This window comes from Melitaea cinxia, chromosome 10 (assembly GCF_905220565.1).
Source record: "Melitaea cinxia chromosome 10, ilMelCinx1.1, whole genome shotgun sequence".
In the NCBI taxonomy this organism is placed as follows: Eukaryota; Metazoa; Arthropoda; class Insecta; order Lepidoptera; family Nymphalidae; genus Melitaea; species Melitaea cinxia.
The window spans coordinates 2738007-2761164 of NC_059403.1; the positions used below are offsets into that span (position 1 = coordinate 2738007).

Consider the following 23158-nt stretch of genomic DNA (forward strand, 5'->3'; position numbering starts at 1 on the left):
TGTAGGAGAAGGGTCGAAGCTTAATCCACCACGCTACTCCTCTGCGGCTCGCTGTAGCTATGATAACAACTCGGACCGAATGATTAACGTGCCTTCCGAGGCATGGTGGAAAAACATACAACACGCTACCAGACTGGAAAAAAGAAATTTGTACAAATACAAATATCTATCCCGAGCGGGAATCGAACTCGCAATCGAAGGTGTGTGAGCGTCCACACGGTGCACGCACCACTACACAAGAGCGATGTCTACTGAACTCGACTCACTTGATCTATCTCAATAAAAACGAGAAGAATGACTGAACTAATTTGTCAGATTTTTTTAAAGTTCTCTAATACTTTGTAGAAGATTTTTACGGAATAAAAAATTAAGAAACTTTCAACGTTCGACAGTTCGCAAGAAAGGTTATATCGTTTGTCAGGGCAGTTATTAATAAATAATAATAAAAACTCTATATTGTACTCACAGGAAAAGCTACGTTACAAGAATTATGATATTTGGTACTCATAAAAAATTCTGTAACCCACATACAGTACGTGAGCGTTGATGAATAATTAATAATCCTGGTTACTTTAGGAGGTCAGGAAATTCAGAAATTCATTCTAGCTTAGAAAGGAAAAGTAATATTAAAACTGATTTCTATTTATTCTATACTATTTTCTATTTTATGACTATACAACTGAACTATTATATTTATTTATTATTATAACTAAGCTGATGGCTTAACTATAAAGCGAACGTAGATTTCACTTTGTTACAAAGTCTATGGGTGGAATTTTTCGCCTATAAGTAATTGCTTTGACATCACCACAACCACTGGCGGTTGATCTCGGGTCACAGCTTGTCTTTACTAAATCTATGATCCTAAAATAACATTCTGAATGTTCAATACTATGTATACAAAATTAAATTTGCAGTTCATACATAAGTATTGAAGAACACCTTAACCGATAAATGATTTTTATTTTTATTTATTGTTATATATACTAGGATCTGCTCCACCCACACCACACTATACATATGCATAAATTAAGATTGGCTTTTAATAACTTTCAAGAAAAAAATAATAATATGTAGTGTAAGAGTTGTTACCTCAAATTAGTTAGATTACGATTATCTGAAAATACAAGGGGTAAAACAAAGCTAGGGAAAAGAATATAGTAGGAATACCTATCGAACGACTTTCCAAGTAGAACGGGCGAAATCGTAAGTGACGTATTGTTGACAGTTGAATGGTAGAGGAAGCGAGATAACGCGTAAGACGTGTTTTAAGCTTCCGTACCCGAGTGATGACAGGATCATATTCCTAAGACTCCGCTGTTCATCCGTCAATCTTTCAGAGGGTTGTATCTTTTGACCCTTGATTGTCTACACATAACTTTTTAAAAGAAGTACAGATAAAATCGTCTTATGTTTTGATACCGTGATCGTTGTAGCAAAAATAATATAATACTTTATTTTTTACTAAAGGTACGTACAATAAACGTATTTTAGGCGATTTTCGGCTGAATGAACTCGAATTAAATTTTATGGCGGTATGAAATTTTCGCGTAAGAGTCCAGTATATTCAAACGATTTTTCTATATAAAATCTAACGACAAATATAATTTATTTTCTATATTTTTGCTGAGGCTTTACACGATATATGACATCGTTAAACCTGAATAACGAATGGAATTTATTTTTCTTTTAGGAAAATATTGTTATATTATCTTAATAAAAGGTAAAAAGGTGTATGGATTTATCTAGGTGTATGGAAATATATATCGTTTCACTCATATCAATAAGGAAATTTTTTGGTGCATGTATTTATAAATGTGTCTATTCGTTCTTTAAACTGTATATGTTCTTTTATTCCTTTGTTAAGTGATTTTAATGAATAAAAAATAACTTCTAATTTAATGACGGTATATTGTATTGTTTTGAAATTTGGAAAAATAAGCAAGTGAAATTCAATTTACTTGTGTTTGTATATAATAAATAAATGCCTCGCACTTAACGGCTCACTAGGACTATCTCCTGTATCGAGGGTCCGAAAACACACAAAATACACAAGCACGAACGCCACGGCTAACGTCTGCATGGCCAATACAAATGTTTGTCATATGCGGGAATTGAACCCGAAACGCCAGTACAACAGTCTCAAACCACTGCTGTGACCGTTGCGTCAACACTTCGTCATCAAAATCAGAAAAGCATTTGAATCGAAGTTGTTATTAATCCGGTCACCAACCCGCCTGCCCAGCGTGGTGACTATGGGTAACACACATGAGTTCACACCATTTTTGGCGTGAACTTGTGGAGGCCTATGTCCAGCGGTGGACTGTTATAGGCTGAAATGATGATGATGATGATGATGTTATTAATGCCTATTTGCTGTTAATGTATTGATACAAGTTTGTACGCGGAGAAACAACCACCAAGATAAAAATAAATAACAATATAATTTTACTAACGTTAATATTTTCAAAATTTAATTAAGAAATAAGTATTTACTTCTACTTTTTTAATGAGAAAATCCCCTGAGGTATTGCGGTTGAGCTTTTATTGATCGTTAAGTTTGTAATGGATGTAAATTGGTATTCTCAAAATCAGCTTCGATAAAAATTATTTCACAGTAGCTTTTTGGAATAATAAGTATTTCATAATTTTGGCATGTAATATTTAATTTTTTTTTATATAACTATATCAGCAAACAAGCGTACGGTTCACCTGATGGTAAGCGATTACCGTACCCTATAGACGTCTGCAACACCAGAAGTATCGCAAGCGCGTTGCCGACCCTATCCCCAATTCTCCCCAGGAGCTCGGTCACCTTACTAACCAACAGTAACACAACAATGTTTGAAAACAGTGCTATTTACCTGTGATCTTCTGTACCAGGCTGCTCCATATTTTGAGCAGGAAATTTCCTGCTGTGCCCTACCTCAGTTAATAATAATCCTCAGTTATTAAATGAAATTATTAAATGTAATAATCAATAATTATATTTCCTGTAAAATTAGTTTCACTGAATGTATTACTCTATTTTCTATACATAAATTACAATGTTACATGCTATGATTCGTATCAATTATGTGAGAAGATATTTTTACCCGAACAAGAAGCGGAGAAGTTGAACGTTTTAAAGTTTTAATGACTTTAGTAATTATAAATTATATTTCAAATTGTAGGTTTATCTAGCATCACAAAAGGTTGTTTTCCGTAACCGAACGAACGGACGTAGCCATGCTATTGTTCTCATAAACGGCTGAAGTAATATCTGAATTGTTCCAATACACAAGCCAAGTTCTCTCAGACCAAATTTAATTATTCAAATTCATAACCCTTCGAACCCTTTTCGGTGTGAAAACACTATTGGGATTTAATGGTCCAAAAAATTGTAAGCTTAGGACCGATTCATTCAAAGGATGAACACCGAAGCTCTGTTTAGGATGAAGGAATAACATTGACTTCTTTGAACAAAATGGTGATAAAAAAATTAAGAAATTCTTGAAAATTTTCCGGCTAAATTTTAAGAAAGCAAAACGTTAATTTTTGCTGCATTCTCATATGATCGCGTATTTCAGACAAAATACTTAAAACAGATTGAAAAATACGATGTATTACATGCAGTGACCGATGATCAAAATAAATTTAGCGATAATAAATACATACATAACCGAGAAATTAAAAAGAATTTACACAAGGAGCAAACTCGCATATTCGTAATTTTAATAAATCATCGACAGTTATGTTCGAACATTTGCAAACATGTTGTTTCGAACATTTGTAAAGACGTAAATTTTTATATCTTTTTTAAAGGATTTCAATGACTGTTACAACCTACCATTAAATAATATAATAAAATCAATAGTGTTAATAAAATACAAATAAATATATGTATTGCAGAGGAAGTAAAAAGATATAAAACTTGTTATTTGCGTACTCTGAAATACACTAGAGATATTTAGTTGAGTATTTATTTGAGATTACTTTTATTTTTTTTAAATATCATGAAACAGCCTACTAACACAACGTTCTTTATATCAGAACTCCTCAACATAGACAAAGAACTCTTAATATAGGATTCAATTTTAATCTACCATGCCCCATTACTAGTTTGCGGATAATTTTCCTTCTAAGATACTATTTTCAGTTCAGTTCAGCCTATTGCAGTCCACTGCTGGTCATAGGCCTCAACAAGTTCGCGTCATACATCCCGGTTTTCCGCAATCCACATTCAGCCTACACCGGCAATCTATGTAAATTAAAGCAGTTGTTCAAATTTAGTTAGAAAGATATGTTTTGCCTCAACAAAGTAAGAAACATCTATATTTTAGTTTTAGTCGTTTGAAATATATTCTAAATTGTTTCGTATTCTGAGTGTTCTTAAAATACTGCAGGTATGCATAACATTTTAAAATACTATGATGTCCGGACGACGAAATCATATTCTTAAATGGATTTCTGTTTGTGAAATCCTTGAAAAATGTTTGTAGCTAGAACAGCAAACTGAAACCTTAGGCAAAATTTTGTTTTAAAGACTTTAACCGACCTGAAATTGATTTAAAAACTTGCTGAGATAGTCTAGTAAAAATACATGACCACAATTTTTTTTACATATACTTTTGTAAGCTTAATTCCATTTTTCGAAAAATCATGACATTTTTCTCCTGAATTTCCTAATTTCAATTTACTGATTTAACTATAAAACACTAGGTTAAAATTTATGAAATCGAAATAATAATAAAAATTGTCAATTAGTCTACAAAAATCAATTCAATGCGTTTCAAGTTCGTCCGAAGTGGAGCAAACATGGCAGTAAGTATTGTTGTATGGGCTTAGAGGCTATTAAATAATTCAAACGCGTGTAGTAAGTATGATGTGACTTTACGTGTTCAACATTTCTAAATATAGTATTAACCTTAAAAATGTCGACAAAGTACTGTTTCAAAGTCATTCAAATTATTTGTATTAAAATATCAAAGCATGTTTTTAATAATAATAATCAGATTTCATGCAGCTATTTTCGCAAACTGCGTGTCGTAAAATTGAAATTTAACTTCAGTACTAATTTTGTATTAGCAGCGTGACACTGAAACACGTTCAACAAAATATCGTTTATTTTCTAACTATCATCATATTGTAACGTAAAATAAATTAACGTGTTCTGTGTGTAGGGAATTTGGAAATACCATAGCGGTGTTATAATTTGTAATTTATTTCTATCTTCATCGCACTCTATTGACAAATAATATTCACTCTCGAATCGTTTGGAATTGTTCAAACTGGAGTAAAATTTATTTGTGACTGTCGTATGAAAGAAGTGTGTGTCAGCTCCGACGAACGACTGGAGTTTACTCCTTCAGATCACCTGTCTAAATAAGAAACAAAAAAGCTTACTAGTCTAAGAAAAAGATTAATACCATATCAAATCGTAAATAAACGGATCAAATAACGCCATCTATCTATTTATCTATTGGATTCCGATAGATGGCGTTACGAGAAACGTAACGAGGTCATTAGTTCAGTAGATTTTAATCTTCATATTTTTTTCATCCCGGGGGCCTTATATGAAAATCGATTCTTAAGGAAAACTCCAAAAAATATGAGGAGTGATGAACAACTGATGCTGATGCTCATTGACGCTCAGCGTGATGTTTTAAAGCGCTTTTAGCGATTTATGTAAGACACGTACAATAGTATACTGGCACGACCCATAAGCGTCGGTTAATGCTTTGATTTTAGAGTTTTATTATCTTCACTAAATATAATTTGATTAATTTAACAGAACGTTTTAATTTTGAAATGTCACGGTACTCGTTTTTTAGGAATCCAGTAGCGTGTCGGAGTTGACATGATAATAATAATAAATACTTTTTATTGTACACCATAAAGAAACATTACAAAAAAGTAATACATACAGAGAAAGCCATACATACTTTTTGAGTTATATTTTTTTGTTGAAAAATAACCTGTTTTGTTACTGAAAAATTTAGAAAATGAAGAATTCAGTAACAAATTCATCAGTAACGGTAATAGAGCAAAATGACTTTGACATACGTTTGTAATAAATATAATTATGTTTATTATTTTTAAGTTGAAAAAAAATGTAATTTGGGTTACTTTTATACTCTAGTAATATTCTTACAAAATAAAAATACTTTTCGTGTTTCATCAAGCCGTGACTCTCAAATTATCGAAGACCTTTTTCTTACAAAGGGGTGAAATTTTATTTGATTACCGAATCTTATTGAATGTTACATCTAATAAAAGCATGTAATAAAATAAATCGTAAAGCAAAGATATGCCGTACTATATTACTTTGCATTTATTAGCTAATCTTTTTAATAGAAATCTATTTATTCGATTTTATACTTATTAAAATCAAATTGAAATTCAAAACATTGAATCGACTGAAATATAATTTTCACGTTTCGACCTTAACCTTTCATAATAAACGCGGGAATTTAAACATCTAATTTTGAAATCACAGCTTCCTGAAATGTTTACAGATGTAGAATCAATGTCAGTCGGATGTCACGCCTAACTCGCGGTCCACGGCGGAAGTGACATCAACCAGCATCTAAATTTTTAACGTATACATCAAAATGTTTTCAAAGTCATTGGCATGTGTTAGTAATAAACGCAAGGCTTTTCTATTTATAAGAATAATATTTGTTTTTCAATATTAATCGATATATATTATCCAGTAATATTATCTAGATTTTTTTTTTGTAAATTGAACATCAATAACTAATGATAAAAAGTCTTTTTTTGATTTGTGAATTATAAGCAATTAATTTTATTATTAATTTCAGAAAGAAATATGCCAAATAATTATTATAAATACTTCTTACATTATTTAATTTCCATTATAATATTTAGTTTGTGATGAAGTCGATAATTTTATTTACTCTCTTTCTATCCAAATCCATTTAAGACCAGATTCAGCTGTTAACCTAAAAGTTAAACATAAAAAAATATTAAAATTTTAGTCTCGGGAAGCAAGCACATGATAAATTATCGCAATTATTTTTCTTTCCTTTGTGAACGTAAAATTTGAATAAAAATAAATGATGTTAAAATCGCATCGTATTACCTCATAGCGCGTAAATTTGCATACCATTGCCTGTATTCATACGATGACTATTTGTACAATCCGCTTGTACCATTCATTTCCTGTTAAAAGTCGAGTTCTTTTTGCATTTTATGGTAATATTGGTAGTTATACTATATATATAAATTATATAGTAGCTTAACTAAATGGAGAAAAAATTGAATCACAAAACCTAGCAATGATTTTCTAGTTTGCTTAAATTACCGTGTCTCAGTCGAAACGTACCTAAATTGTTTTATGAGTATTATGTACTTTCAAGAAAACGTGTACGTAGTCGATTATTAGTCGATTATTATTTAGATATTATAAACCTTTGAGTACCAATATACAGCGGTACAATTTTATTATTATGTCTAGCCAATCAGTTATTATATTTTATTTTTACTGGCAATGGCATAGCGTCGACTTGCCGAATATTTGCCGCCCCTAACCAATTGTTTTCTTTTTTAGGGGTTATCAATTAATCATCTGATGTTTATTAGCCACTTTTTACACCCATACCCTTCCTTAGTGATATGTGCTAAGGGTTTAGAGTACATTTCGATAATCTCTGCAAAATAATGTTTTTTTGTGTACATAGTATATTATTATTTTCAGAACACTATCTTGATATACAGGTATAATCTGATTTTAAGTACTACTGTGCACTGGTCACAATTGTAAAGTTATTACGACACACTTAAGACGATATTAACAATTAACAGATACAGTAATCGAATATCGATGCACAATATTGTTATTGCCCGTAATACAATAAGGATCAAGCTCTTTGATTGTGTCGCGATTCGATGCCTTTTAATAATTAGGTCCACAAAAGCTCGTGTAAAACAAATGGTTTTATGTAACCTTATCAAAACAGAGGATCACTGGAAATCAGTGTTGGTTTTCGTCTTTATGAAAGCCAACTCCAAGCTGAGTGATATAACTTTTTGGGGCACAGCACTTAGTTGCGGACGGTATTTGTATTTATATAATTACCTATTTTATATACGTATTTTTTATATCTTTTTGGAAATTTAGGATTTTAATTTTTTTTTTATTTTTTTTGATGATATTGATGATTAATTATGATGATTGACTTTTTTTTCTTTTTTTTTCTAGTCTATATTACTGCTGTTATTCTTTTTGTTCAAAAACAGTCTGCGATTTGTATGAAGTCGAAAATAAGCGTGTTTCTTTCGTTCTTTAACTATAATCACTATAAGTATTAAAAAATTGGTTCCCGAAAATTTAAGTAATATGGTTTTTTATCATCAAATTTCAAGTTTACTTTATTTACTACATAATGTAAGGCTTCGAGAAGCTAACGGTGCAAAATATAAGTGTATGTGGAGTTATTGGTATATGCGCTGGAATATTGCCAATATTGTTTAAGCATGTTTTATTGTGTATTCAAATGATACGGTACAATCGATAAAGTTCTTGTATCCTGATATTTAATACTGGACATAAATAAAAAACAATATCAATTTAAAAAAAGAATAACTTGTAAGTTGTTATGGTCGCGTAACTTTCAATTGTTTATTGTAATATAAACTTTGTTACTTTTTATTTTAAACGTTGTTTATTTATATATATAATACAAAAGATAAAATCGTAAACATGGTGTGGAGTAAATGTTTTATAAATAGCTGAACTTCGTCAGACAGCAGATAAAGAGAATAAAAGAGAAAATACGCAGTGTTTATGGACATTAATAAAATTATCAGAATTTAATCCAATAAATAAACGTTGAAGAATTTATAAGAAGATTATATTATTGGAAAACTCAAATTAAGTACAATAAGGAAATAATGGTACACATTTACAAAATTTTATTTCGTATTCACGACACCTCTTGTTCTGTTTTATGATAAATAAGTCTAGAATATTATATGAAAGTAACTTAAGAACTTTTTTAAGTTATTTTTGTTTGCTCTAGACTTAGAAGCCCGATATATTATAGCCCTTTAGTACATATCAAAGGCTATTTACTAATAAAGGATAAAGTCTGTAAAACTAAGGAAGTAGGAAATAATCATAAAATTCAACGCGGCTCATATCGTGCGACTCGTCTAGTGTATACATTATGATCATCAAGGAACATTACATTAGCATTTCTGTAGTTTCGTATATCTTCGTAATCCATTTGACTTAGGATACACGTATAAACAGAATTTATTCGGCGCGAAACAAGGATTACATGCCATTAGGGTATGTAAGACGTTTGAATGGAACTGTTAGACAAAGAATACAAACGTGATATTTGGCTTTCTGTTGGATGAAAACACAAAAAAGAGAAATGTTACCATCGTTTTAGGCTTAAGGAATAAAGTAACGTTTTCTGTATATATTTGTTTCGAATTTGTGAATAAGCGTGTTGAATATCGTTTCATAATCGTTGTATAAATATCTGATAATGAGACGTATGTGTATGTATTTGGATTGTTTTTGACAAATCTATAATTATATATAAATACTAGCTGACCCCGCAAACGTTTCTTTGCCATATATGTTATTAACCCGCTTAATCCCCCCCCCCCCCTAATAACTTAGGGGTATGAAAAATAGATGTTGGCCGATTCTCAGACCTACCCGATATGCCCACAAAATTTTATTAAAATCGGTCGAGCCGTTTCGGAGGAGTTCAATGTTTAACACCATGACACGAGAATTTTATATATTAGAAAAGATATTTTAGTTCGATTTAAGTTAGCGAAGAATTTAACACGTAAGTCGATAGTGCTTTTTATATTTTTGCCGATATCAGTTCTTAAGCCGCAGTGTGACATATTATGACATTAAATAATAACTTAGCTAACGAGTTTATTTTTACATCAAATTGGCTGTAAGTAATTGTTTGCTCGCAAACGAAAAAAAAAAACCGACATCAATTACATAGTAATACAACGTAAGTAGACGAATTTCTCTGCAATTCCATCATCAGATCCTGGTTTCCTTGTTATGGTACCACTTGGGATATCTCCTTTCCAACAAAAAAGAATTATCAAAATCGGTTCATAAACGACGAAGTTATCCCCGAACATACATAAAATAATTGTGTTTGCTTGCAAACGAAAAAAAACCGACTTCAGTTACATCGACGAGTACAATGTAGATCGACGAAAAAATAGTCAAGTAACTACGCGTTATCAAAGATTACTCAAAAAGTAGTTATCAGATCTCGATAAAATTTATATGTGACCACATGATAAACATCATTTTCATCACATTCATCTTTTGATTAAATTAAAAATTATCAAAATCGGTACACCCAGTAAAAAGTTATTACGGATTTTCAAGAGTTTCCCTCGATTTCTCTGGGATTTCATCATCAGACCCTAGTTTCCTTATCAAGGTACCAAACTAGGGATATCCCCTTTCCAACAAAAAAGAAATATCAAAATCGGTACATCCAGTGGAATATTATGCGGTATAATACAACGTAGATCGACGAAAAAAGCGTCAAGTAAAAACGCATTATTAGATATAAGTCGGAAAGTTTTTGTTAGATCTCAAATAAATTTAAATGAGACCAAATGAAACACACCACCTTTCGATTAAAAGAAAATTTGTTGAAATCGCTCCACCCAGTCAAAAGTTCTGATGTAACATACATAAAAAAAAAAAAATTCAGTCGAATTGAGAACCTCCTCCTTTTTTGGAATTTTATTTTTTAACCGACTTCCAAAAAAGTATATATATGTATATATATATACGGTCAACCGAGTATCAATCGACTTCTTTTTTGAAATCGCTTAATAAAAAAGGAGAAGTTTTTACTTAGGGAAATTATTATTTTTTTTTCTATTTTAATTGCAATTTAAGAAAAATTAAGTACTATAATAATGTTTAAGATGTATTTTTCACTAATTTTTACCCGCGGCTTCGCTCGCATTGAATTTTTTTTAATAAAAAGTATCCTATGTTACTGTTAATACCTTCAAGAATACGTGTACTAAGTTTCATGATGATCGGTTAAGTAGTTTTCGCATGAAAACGTAACAAACAAACTTACATTCTCATTAATAATATTATTAGGAATTGTTTCGTTTTGTATTATTCTGTAAAAAATATCATACGTAGTGTAGGTAAAAAGGTTCTAAAACTTCACTCTCAACATTACTAAGCGTCAGAGTTAGTTGTTTAACTTTTCATCACAGGCCTTATATTTTCGTCGAAAATTATCAACCAAAAACTAATGTATTTTAACTAAAGTCGGGCACAACAGGAAATATCCTGCTCGAAATCTGGAGCAGCCCGACAGGGGAAGTAACTCAACCTTAGAGAAGATCACAGCTTATTAGTACTGTTTACAAGCAGTATGTGTGTTCTTATGGTGAGTAACCAAACCAGAGCTCCCGGGGGAGATCAGGGTGACGTCGATGCTTCTGGTGTTGCAAGCGTCATAAGCTACCGTATACCACGTGAGCCATAATCTTGTTTGCCGACCAAGTTGTATAAAAAAAGCAAATGTTAAAATATTTATTCGTATAAATTAACATATATGGACTCTATAGAGGATACTATATAATTTTTTACTTGTTACTCAAGAGCGAAAGATCAGCTTAACAGAAATATAACATTAACATAATATCTTTCACTTAATACCGATATCTTAATCAAAAGGGATTTGTAAACATTGCGTCAATAACATCATATGGTTTAGCATTTTGTTAAAACTTTCTTGGACTACCGCCAAGCCGTGCTTGTTTATTTATTACAATTTTATAGAGCAAGCAGACGTGTAAAAATAAAACACAAAATAAATCATTTGTATCGTGTTTAACATGCCATTGTTGCTGGGGTTAGTGTTTCAGTTTTCATTTTCATATTTTGCCACGTAATATAAATAAATAAAAGAATAAAATTTACGTTTCTACTTATACGGAATTTACGGCAACTGATTTAGTCGCCTGTAACTATTGCATCTGAAACGTCACGAAAATATCGGCAATGTCAAGATGACCCCAATGGCAAAATATTCCGTATAAGTAAAAGTGTTTATAGTGGCCGTGAAAGATTGAAAGTAACAGTAATAAAATTAAAAGTAAATTGAAGGTTGCTTAATATCATTCATAGTAATAATATTAAACAACCCCTCTGGCGTAGTGGTGCGTTTGCCATATACGCCCGTAAACAGTTTGCGGATTCGATTTTCGCTGGGGATGGATATTTATATTTGTATAAATATTTCTTTCCAGTTTGGATGTCTGCCCTTGCTGTCCTGGTTGTTATCATATTTATCTGATAGCGATCGTTACTTTTAGTAGGAAATATATTCGCACCCGCAGTGGAGCAGCGTGGAGGATGAAGCTCCGATCTATATAGAGAGATCTATGCCCAGCAGTGGGATGTTATAGGTGGGATTGTAATAAAATAATTTGTGTACTAAGGATTTTAATATAATGTAAATTTATACAAAAATAAAGATTTAAAATTACCGTTTAGTTGCAACGGCAGTGTGTGTTATGTTCTGATATGTGAAAATAAACTATTTTTCATTTGAATCCAATATTGTTATGAAATCGGGCTCTTAAGAAATGTGTGAGATATTTTAGTAATCAATTTAACACGATGTTGAAAGAATGACTAGACTAGATGCAAAAATACAGTATCTAGGAGTTTAGGTCACGCTACAAAAACATTTCTCTGAGAATTTTCCTTTATGGTGTAAACAATGATATAAATACGTATTATGTGTTTCGGATATAGTAGAGAGGGGATTTTTGAGAACAAAAAACCCCGTAGAGAATTAATGTTTCACCGCGTCACTTGAAACAATGTGGGCTTTTCAATGTTCTGTTGGAGACGAAAAGAAAGATATATAGCAAAGTACAATAAAAAAAAAAAGAAATTCTGTGAGATTCTATAATTTAAATTTATGATTCTATGAATTTAAGTACTTCCAATTGTTTTTTTAACTTAGTTTTCATTTCATTTCAGAACAAATATTTAAGTTGTTGTTCACGTAATACGTAGTTATTTTATATTTTTTAGATTTTCATTGTGTGGTTACTCTGTCTTTGAATGAGCAGTTACTTTAATAAAAAGTTACAATCAGTTGTGTAATTGTTAAAATGTATACATGGCTAACAAATTTGCTAATGTAAATTATTTATAATGTGACAAACTGTCGATAGCAATTTTATTATGATTTAATAATGCTAGATGATGATGCGTTGGCGCAACGGTCACAGCACTAGTATATGGCTGTTGCGCTGACGGTAGCGGGTTCGATTGCATTGGCTTTACAGATCTTTGCCCTAGTCTGGGTGTTTGTGCAGTCTTTGTGGGTCTCCCACCGTGCCTCGGAGAGCACGTTAAGCCCAAGTTATTGTCAGAACAGCTTTGAATGTAAGAAGCATAAAAAATCGATTTTTATAAAAAAAGTAATGCTTCAGCTTGTAATATCCCACTACTGGGCATAGGCCTCTTTCCCTATGTAGGAGAAGGATCAGAGCTTATTCCACCACGCTGCTCCAATTCGGGTTGGCGGATATATTCCTTACTATGAGTAACGATCGCTATCAGGTGTACATGATAACAACCGGGACCGACGGCTTAATACAACAACAAACAATCCATGGCTGTAACCGTTGCGCCAACGCGGCGTCAAAACAAAAGCGTAAGTCGAAATGAAATTCGCCTCGAATTCGCAATCGTAAATTATATTATACTATACAATAATTATATAATACTGTAGTGATGAGTAATCAATAATTATATAATACTGTAGTCGAGATGTTACCAAAACAATATATGTTTTGGTAACATCTCGACTGGTTCTTTGTTTTCCCGTAGGCAGAGTAGTTTCAATGATGTGTTTCCTGTCCTCGTTAGTTTTTATAGATACTAACTTAAAATTTATAGATTTTATACATTTTTATTCAATGAAGTCATTCATATATTGTTGGTTGAATTTTTTTATATAACTTCTCTTTAACTTCATTATCTTTTGGTTTAATAAAATAATTCATATGAACAACGTGTTAGAAGTTAGAAATAATTATGAATTATGATATATTGTACTAATTTAAATTTATATATTATTTTCAAAAGAGTAACTGCAGAGTTTCTTGCCGATTCTTCTCTGCAGAATCTACGTTCCGAATCGGTGGTAGCTTTACTTTAACAAAAATAATAATTTATTTTTAAAGTTTTAATTTGTAAAATGACGATTTGAAAGTGCTCTTGGAGCCTATTTGAATAAAGCTATTTTTGATTTTGATTTTGATTTTAATAACTAGCTGTTTCTACGACTTTTTGCTATGTTATATATTTTGTTTTGTATCCCTTTTATCCCACAGGAACTGAATTAAAATTTGACACAATGTGTAATCTTAAATCATGTTAAGTTTTATAGATTTAAATAGTTTTGTCGTGATTATCAACCACGAAAGAGAAGAGATGGAAATTAAAAAAAAAAAATACGGGTTGACTTCTGTATATTCACCCTCCAAAATATACTCGTTCTTTCATTTCAATTTACAAAACTATGTATTTCAAGGTATTTAGCGCATGAGCTTTTATACGATTGAAGTAATGATAATATTTTCGATATCTCCAAAGACTTTTTATCAATGAATAATAATAATAATATAATAATTGTGTTTGCTCGCAAACGAAAAAAAAACCGACTTCAATTACATCGACAAGTAATACAACGTAGATCGACGAAAAAATAGTCAAGCAACTACGCGTTATCAAAGATTACTCAAAAAGTAGTTATCAGATCTCGATAAAATTTATATGTGACCATATGATAAATATCAGCTTTCGATTAAATCAAAAATTATGAAAATCGGTACACCCAGTAAAAAGTTATTACGGATTTTCGGGAGTTTCCCTCAATTTCTCTGGGATCCCATCATCAGATCCTGGTTTTCTTATCACGGTTACAAACTAGGGATATCCCCTTTCCAACAAAAAAAGAACTATCAAAATCGGTACATGCAGTAGAAAGTTATGCGGTATAATACAACGTAGGTCGACGAAAAAAGCGTCAAGTAAAAACGCATTATTAGATATAACTCGAGAAGTAGTTGTTAGATCTCAAATAAATTTAAATGGGACCAATTGGCACACACTACCTTTCGATCAAAACAAAATTTGTCGAAATCGGTCTACCCGGTCAAAAGTTCTGATGTAACATACATTAAAAAAAAAAAAAAAAATACAGCCGAATTGAGAACCTCCTCCTTTTTTGGAAGTCGGTTAAAGAAAACAACGTGCACTTAGTAAAATATAAAATGGAATTAATAAATTGTAAAACATAAATTATAAAGAAAGATTCAAAATACAAATTCTTGACATTAACAAAGAATATGTTTATAAACAAAATAAAAACAAGAAATGAGGTTCCATTATTATTTCCACATAAAAAGTCTTTATATGTGGATACGCCACAAGTATAACTAGAACTATTATTTAAAAAAGTCAAAAGGCAATTGGAGTACAAGGTAATCTAAGTTTGTTATACAAAAGCAGGAAGAGATTCGACTTAGAAAAGACTTATTCGCTGATGCATAGAATGAATATATTCGTGTATTCTGTTAATTATACAGCTAGAATACTTCTAGTGTATAGTTTTCATTAGCATTAAAGTAATATTTATATTCACATAAACTACATAGCGTTGCTTTCAATAGCGCAGTTGTGCATTGTTTATAGAATAATATGAAAAATGTATTATCATTTGTATTTTTCTGTGTCAGTTGTTATGGCATTAATCATATGCGTTAGTATTGTGTAATTGAATTAGATTTTAAGACGATTACGTGATTAAGATCTTCTAGCACCTAAAAATATGATTGCGACAGTTTGGTATCGATTTGAAAATCAAGCGCGGGCCTTAAATTACGCAGAAAATTTTCAAGTCGTTTCTTTGTAGGTTGCCGTTTTTCTATTATTTAACTGAAAACATTCAGATGTTTAAATCTCGTGGCTGCACAAACGCTGTTTGATTAAAATCAAGTTGTGACGTGATTGTTTTTATCCTGAAATATATTTAATGTTCCAAAAATGCAAATAAATCAATGCTAATTTACTTTAAGTTGGTTCGGAAAAGATTGAATTATATAATACAACAGATGCGCCCTGTGGTTTTACATGATTTAATTTAAGAAAAAAAAGTAGTAATTTTTTTAAAAACCATTACTGTACACTCAAGCGACCGAAGTGCGGTGCGACGTGGCGTCGTTTCATTTGATTTTACATTTAAACGCTTGAAAAGACAAAGTTTATGTCTATAAAATTGCCTTGTTGATAAAGTATTTTTATTCGTAAGGATTCATATGCCTCACATTCAGTCTGTAACATCCCACTGGCTGGTATAGGCCTCTTTTTCCATGTCCTTGAGAAGGATTTGAAAACTTATTTAAAACTCATTATAAACCTATTTCGTACATTATACCGTTAAGAACTTTTATTGCTTTTGCGAAAAAAAATAAGATGCCTTTATACAGTAAGCTCTTATCACAGTAAGATCATTTTTGAAGTCAAAAACGTAAAATTTAATAACGAATTAATAAAAACTAAAAAGAATGTTGTCGCTTTCTAGTATAAACAAGTATATTTTTTAAGTGCTAAAGAACTATTTTTACAAAGTAATTTCGGTCGTTTTTTTATGGGAGTGGAAAAGTAATTGCAAAACTTAGCAAATTAGCAACTACGTATTAAATATTACGTCGCCTAAATAGATATTTACAAATAAAAATATACTTTTTTAAATATTATTAAATTACTTGTGTATGAGGCAACATCAGATAGTTCTTTTAATTTATTATGTTGTCATGTCTACCTACAATTATAAGGCATCCCGCAGTTTACATGTCAAAATACTTAGATCTAATTACAAAATAATCGAATTGGCTATTAAAAATACAACTATATTCTACAACACTGTTTAGATTTTTTTTACGTTTGGGTAATATTTTGTCCAATCGTAATACAGCGCCATCTATTGAGATAATCTAATACATTATGCTCGAGGGATGTAAAAATAAGCTTTGCTTCGAAACAATTATTGTGTTCCATTTTATTTTAGTATGTTTCAACTATTAATATTAGTAAATAAATTTATCGATCTGTATTATTGTCGTAAAACTGTATTATTTTTATATTTTAAGATTCATATTTCTAAAGGCTTTAGGTAATCATTGTTTTGACAGTTTAATTAAAAGAATAATAATAGAATCTTAACCAGATGTTACTAATTGTTACTTAACGATACGTAGTAAGTAATTAACCGACTTCTAAAAAAGGAGGAGGTTCTCAATTCGACTATTTTTTTATTTTTTTTTTATTTTTTATTTTTTTTATGTATGTTACATCAGAACTTTTGACCGGGTAGACCGATTTCGACAAATTTTGTTTTAATCGAAAGGTGGTGTGTGCCAATTGGTCCCATTTAAATTTATTTGAGATCTAACAACTACTTTTCGAGTTATATCTAATAATGCGTTTTTACTTGACGCTTTTTTCGTCGACCTACGTTTTATTATACCGCATAACTTTTTACTGGATGTACCGATTTTGATAATTCTTTTTTTGTTAAAAAGGGGATATCCCTAGTTTAGTACCATGATAAGGAAACCAGGATCTGATGATGGAATCCTAGAGAAATCGAAGGAACTTCTTGAAAATCCGTATTAACTTTTTACTGGGTGTACCGATGTTAATAATTTTTAATTTAATCGAAAGCTGATCTTTGTCATGTGGTCACATATAAATGTTATTGAGATCTGATAACTACTTTGTGAGTAATCTTTGATAACGCATAGTTACTTGACTATTTTTTCGTCGATCTACGTTGTATTACTCTTCGATGTAATTGAAGTCGGTTTTTTTTTTTCGTTTGCGAGCAAACACAATTATTTTGTACCTAAATTCTAAGACAGCACTAAAATTATGGCAACATATTTTATGCGTTTTTATCAATTGCAAGAGTGGCAATTCCATAAAACAAAGACAAGTATTTTTTTTAAATATTTATAAATTGATTAGTATAATTATTTTATTATTTTATAAGCTTGAATGTATAATGTCACAAGTGTTAATATACTAATAACTAGTGAATTGAATTATAAATATTTTATCCGTGCTAAATAACTCTAGTACTGAAAGACAGAGTTAACTGGAATCAATAATAATAGTTTTCATGTTGTTTTCTTTTCTTTAATTACGTTTATAACGCGATAAAAAGTCAGAATAAAAACAGACTCTGTCACTGTTTTACTTTGTTGTAACTGTTAAAATAAGAATTAAAATGACTATTAACACAAGCTAAAATATTTCATTCACTACAATATATATAACAGATGCAATGTCGTGAGCAAATTTCAAATCCCAAAAAGCAATTTGCCAACGATATTGGAACTATAAAAATTCGTATTATCAAAACTGTCCCCTGAAGTAATTCTTTCAAATATACACTAATGAAAAAAGATATTTAATTTATGTAAATGTAGGTCAGCAATAAAAATACGAAAATTCAAAATTCTACTTCCATTGTTATAAAGCTGTGTCTACGACCTCGTTGGCTATTGTTTTGCTAATTGTTCCCGTATATCCTAATTGTTCTCGGTATGGCACACTGAAGCTAGTCGTTATGTCGAGTCTAATTTCAGAACTGTTTTACAATCAAAAGTCGATGGTTTCGACATTGTTTTCCTTTCACCCGTGGTTTCAATCAAGTCGTCTATAGAGCGTGAGTAAACGCCTTTATCTTAAATTCCGAATCATAGCTTTTTCCATTTATTGCAGTTTGAATAGTTTTTTCGTATTTTTTTTTCGAATAAAATGTTATTTATTGATCTACAATAAAGCATATGTATATAGTATTGTACTGCATTTAGTTTTACATTAAAATGAAATAAAAAGAACAGAAAATAGTCTGCTGAAGTTAAACACGATATTAAAACGGTTATTCAAACTAGCTAATATAATAACCAAGCTTAAACTAACGAACAAGAATATTTATCCAGTTAGAGTTAATTTTCTATAACATTTAAAATTAAGCCATGATAGAGAACATAAAAAAACACTAATTTTGTGAAAACCCAAACATTGAAGATCTTGTTTTAGTCTAGACGTACTATTGTATTCAATTTTATTACCTTCAATGATTTAAAACTATATCTTTCTATGTTATATCTTTTACCGCATGAAAAATGTCGGTATTGTACACAAGTTGTTAGAATGAAACAAACCAGATACGTTTTTAATAATTTATACGATATTTAGCCTCATAGTAATCTACGATTTGCAATTTCGTTTGGCGTTTCTTTTAGTCTGTTTTTTGAACTGGTGCGTTCTTATTATAATACAATTTTTAATAGAAATAATGTTCTTATAAATATTAGATTTTGGCAGTAAAACTTCTTTACGCGCGCTTGACTTGGGCAGTAAGCTGGTGAATGCGTGACGAGGCGTTACGAAAAGTGTGATCGGACGAGGTGGACGGCAGTTGAGAAGGGGATATAAGTTAGTGAAGATAGAAAGTTTTACTTCAGTCGTGTGGCCTAGAGCACACTCGTTTTTATATTGTGTATATTTTAATAATGGTTTTCATTGAATACATACAAGTGGACAATGTTTACACGTTCATAATGGATTATTTAATTTTCAAGTTTCATATTGAGCCAAGATGGCCTAGCGTATTGAATACGAGTTTTAACGAAAATTAAATTGACATGTGATTTAGTATTTTCTGTGACGTTATGTCAGATATTTTATTATGTTTTAGTTATTTTCTTAATTTATGTGTACATGTAGCAGTAAATTGAAAAATAACGTCCATTTCAGTATTTTATTGACAAACTAAAATCATAAGATTTCAATTCTCCACAGACATACTTTGTAACGCATTTTGTCACTGAAAACACAATATGTCACATAAAGTTCCAAATTAGTAATCGATTTAGATGTACCTGATTGTCAAGAAGCGTAACATAGCCCAAGTGGCCTCGATACCTTTTCCTCTCAGATCCTCATCAACAGCATATGAAAATATATCACCGAACCTTTGATTATAAATTTACATGAGCCTCTGTACACAATTGGACCTTACCGATGGGGTCACACTTTGATCTAGCGTTCTCATTTATTCATAGTATAAATTTTTGATAGCACATGACAAACACGACTACTGAAAATCTAAATTAGAAATTATTTTATTCAAGAAGGCTTCAAAGGCACTTTTGAGTCGCCATTTTGCAAATTAAAATTATTTTTGTTTTAAATTAAATAATTTTAGTTAAAAGTGCAGCTGTCACTGATTCGGAATGTAGATTATGCAGAGGAGAATCGGCAAGAAACTGCCCAGTTACTCTTTAAAAAAACATCAACTGTGACCGTAAACCTTTTTCGATTCTATTAAATTTTGTACATATTTAAATACCTTTCAAAATTATTTCAATATTAAGGTATATATATAAATTCAAATAAAATTATCCGAAAGGATTAAAGTAAAAATTATATTAGTATTCCGTACCAATACTTATTTTGATTATCAATACTTTCTTAATCTATAATATAAAAATGAGTCGCTGAATGTGTTGCTAAGCGCAAAACTCGAGAACGGTTGATCCGATTTCGCTAATTCTTTTTTTAAAATATTCCTTGAAGTACGAGGATGGTTCTTACGGAGAGAAAAATTCTAAAAAAAAAAAAAATTAAATTTCCTGAAAAAGTCTAAAAACAACACTTTTCTATACTCCCATACAAAAGATTTGTGATAATACTTAAAAGTCAATTTGAACTTTAATACCATACGATAAAGTTTGTGTTAGGCGATACGAAGTTCGCCGGGTCAGCTAGTAAAATTATAAAACTCATACAGAAATAGAGAGAATAAATTATTTTATACAACGTCCTAATTAGCATATTTCATAAAATCCAGTAAAAGTATATGTCTACATAATCTACAAATGTAAAGCTTACGTATATGAGACGTAAGCGTAATTATTATATTCCAAAATGTTATTTATCTCGAAACAGAAACCGAGACAACCGAAAACTTTTAGGACTTTCACCAATTTAATTTTAAATTGCCGTAAGTTCAAAAAGTTACGCAATAAACTAATTAATTCGAACAAAATTTATTACAGTCGGCACGAATGCGGTCTGAATATCATATCCCACCAAAAACATTTTCATGTAAAATGTTGCCAAGACGAGATCATATGGCTCGCACTGTCAAAAAGTTATTAGATCTCATGTAGAGCCAAGCTTTTAACTCTACACGCCCTAACTCTACAAGCCCTAACTTCACAAACTCTACACCTTAGTCAAAATATGTGGCTTGGCCGTTTCGCTACCGTCACGTGGGCGTAAGGTGAAAATTTTTTTCACTGTTTGTTACTTTTCTGTCATAAAATAGTTCTATTAAACAAAAAATAAAAAAAAGAAGAATAATTGATATACATATAATACAAATAAAAATAAAAAGAGAAAATATATTTATATAAATGAGACAGGAAAGTCGTCATCTACAACATCGGCAGCCGGTAGTAACGAAACGGCCAAGCCACATATTTTGACTAAGGTGTAGAGTTTGTGAAGTTAGGGCTTGTAGAGTTAGGGCGTGTAGAGTTAAAAGCTTGGCTCTACATGAGATCTAATAACTTTTTGACAGTGCGAGCCATATGATCTCGTCTTGGCAACATTTTACATGAAAATGTTTTTGGTGGGATTTCACTTCTTTTTGTAAGTTGCTTATGACAATATTATAGTTGCATTTTACCTCCGACACATTTTATACCATAAATATCATCCAATCTTCACCATATTCGGTTTAAGCACGCTGTTTTTGATTTTATGTTGAATTGATATGCAAACGGTGATCTCCGCCAAAACTTAAATACCAAAATCACAAAATGTAAATTTTCGACATAAACTAATAACCGATTTTTATTTTTTATGTATTTTATTATTATTATTATTAATAACAAGGAGTCTCTATATCAATTTTCAGACCTCTAGCATCAAAATTTGCGGAAGTCTCATACAAACTTCCATCCCCTAGTTTAAGGGGTTGGGGGGTGAAAGGTCCAAGTTTTAGAATTTTTTTCTTGTTTGTGTACTAATACTAGCTTACATACCAAATTTCAGCTTTCTGGGACTTCAGGAAGTACTCTAAGAATTTTGATGATCATCAGTGAGTGACGAAATCGGGGTTTTTTAGATATCAATAAAATCTAAAGTATAAGAGCTATGCAATTGAAACTTTATACGTTTAATAAGTTCACTATTGACATCATATCCCCAGAATTTTGTTTATCTAGTATAATCCAAACCCAAGTTATGAGGGTTCAAAAAAACGACGAAGCACTTCGAGAAAAGATAGGTAGTGCTTTTCGTTTTTTTTATTTATTTTTTTATTTTCGTCTTGGCGGGGGCACTACCGTGCCCCCAGATACATTAAATTTATTATAATAAACTTCGTACCATTTACGGTTTAAGAATCAGTTTTCAGTGATGTGTAAAATTATATTTTATTAAAAAGGATATGGATTCGTGATGAGTTTGAGACACCAACTTCTCGGTCGTGTGTCTTGCGTCAAATATCTCAGGGCTACTGGGGTGAAGCCGGGAAATGGCAAGCCTTGGCCCACCGTACTCTCCGTGCTCATCCCGCCCTCTGAGTCCGATTCCGCCCCATCAGAATCTGAACAGCCCCCACTCGAGTCCGACCCACCCTCGCGGTACCCGTAGTAAGGCATCTCCCGTTCTCTTGACATTCACTTAACTTATAAGCTCATTTTATCACTTATTAAAAACACTACACTACTATTTCACCATCTTCAAAACACCTTCAACTGTACAGGTACGTGTCGCTTTGGATCGGTAAAGAGTGCGTACACTGTTCAGTCAGGAAATGGGAAGAGAACTCCATGACTGTGAAAGTGAAGTTTTATAACCTGCAACAAAAGAAAAGACATATATAAGAATAAAAACGTTATTTCTTTTTGAGGTAAAACTTGTTTACGCATGCTTAACTTGGGGAGTAAGCTGGTGAATGCGTGACGAGAAGTTGAGAGAGAGAAATAAGATACTGAAGTTAGAAAGAGAGAG

The 23158-nt window shown here is 31.2% G+C and overlaps 1 protein-coding gene across 1 annotated transcript in view; it reads right to left on the reverse strand.

The window, feature by feature from the left end:
• The window catches only part of LOC123657317 (voltage-dependent T-type calcium channel subunit alpha-1G-like), a 66735-nt gene extending 43909 nt beyond the window's left edge, over positions 1-22826 (reverse strand). The window contains exon 1 of the mRNA XM_045592885.1: positions 22595-22826. Within this exon, the coding sequence (XP_045448841.1) occupies positions 22595-22824 (230 nt within the window). The 5' untranslated portion in view covers positions 22825-22826. The remainder of the gene's footprint in view (positions 1-22594) is intronic.
• Positions 22827-23158: the final 332 nt, after the last annotated feature.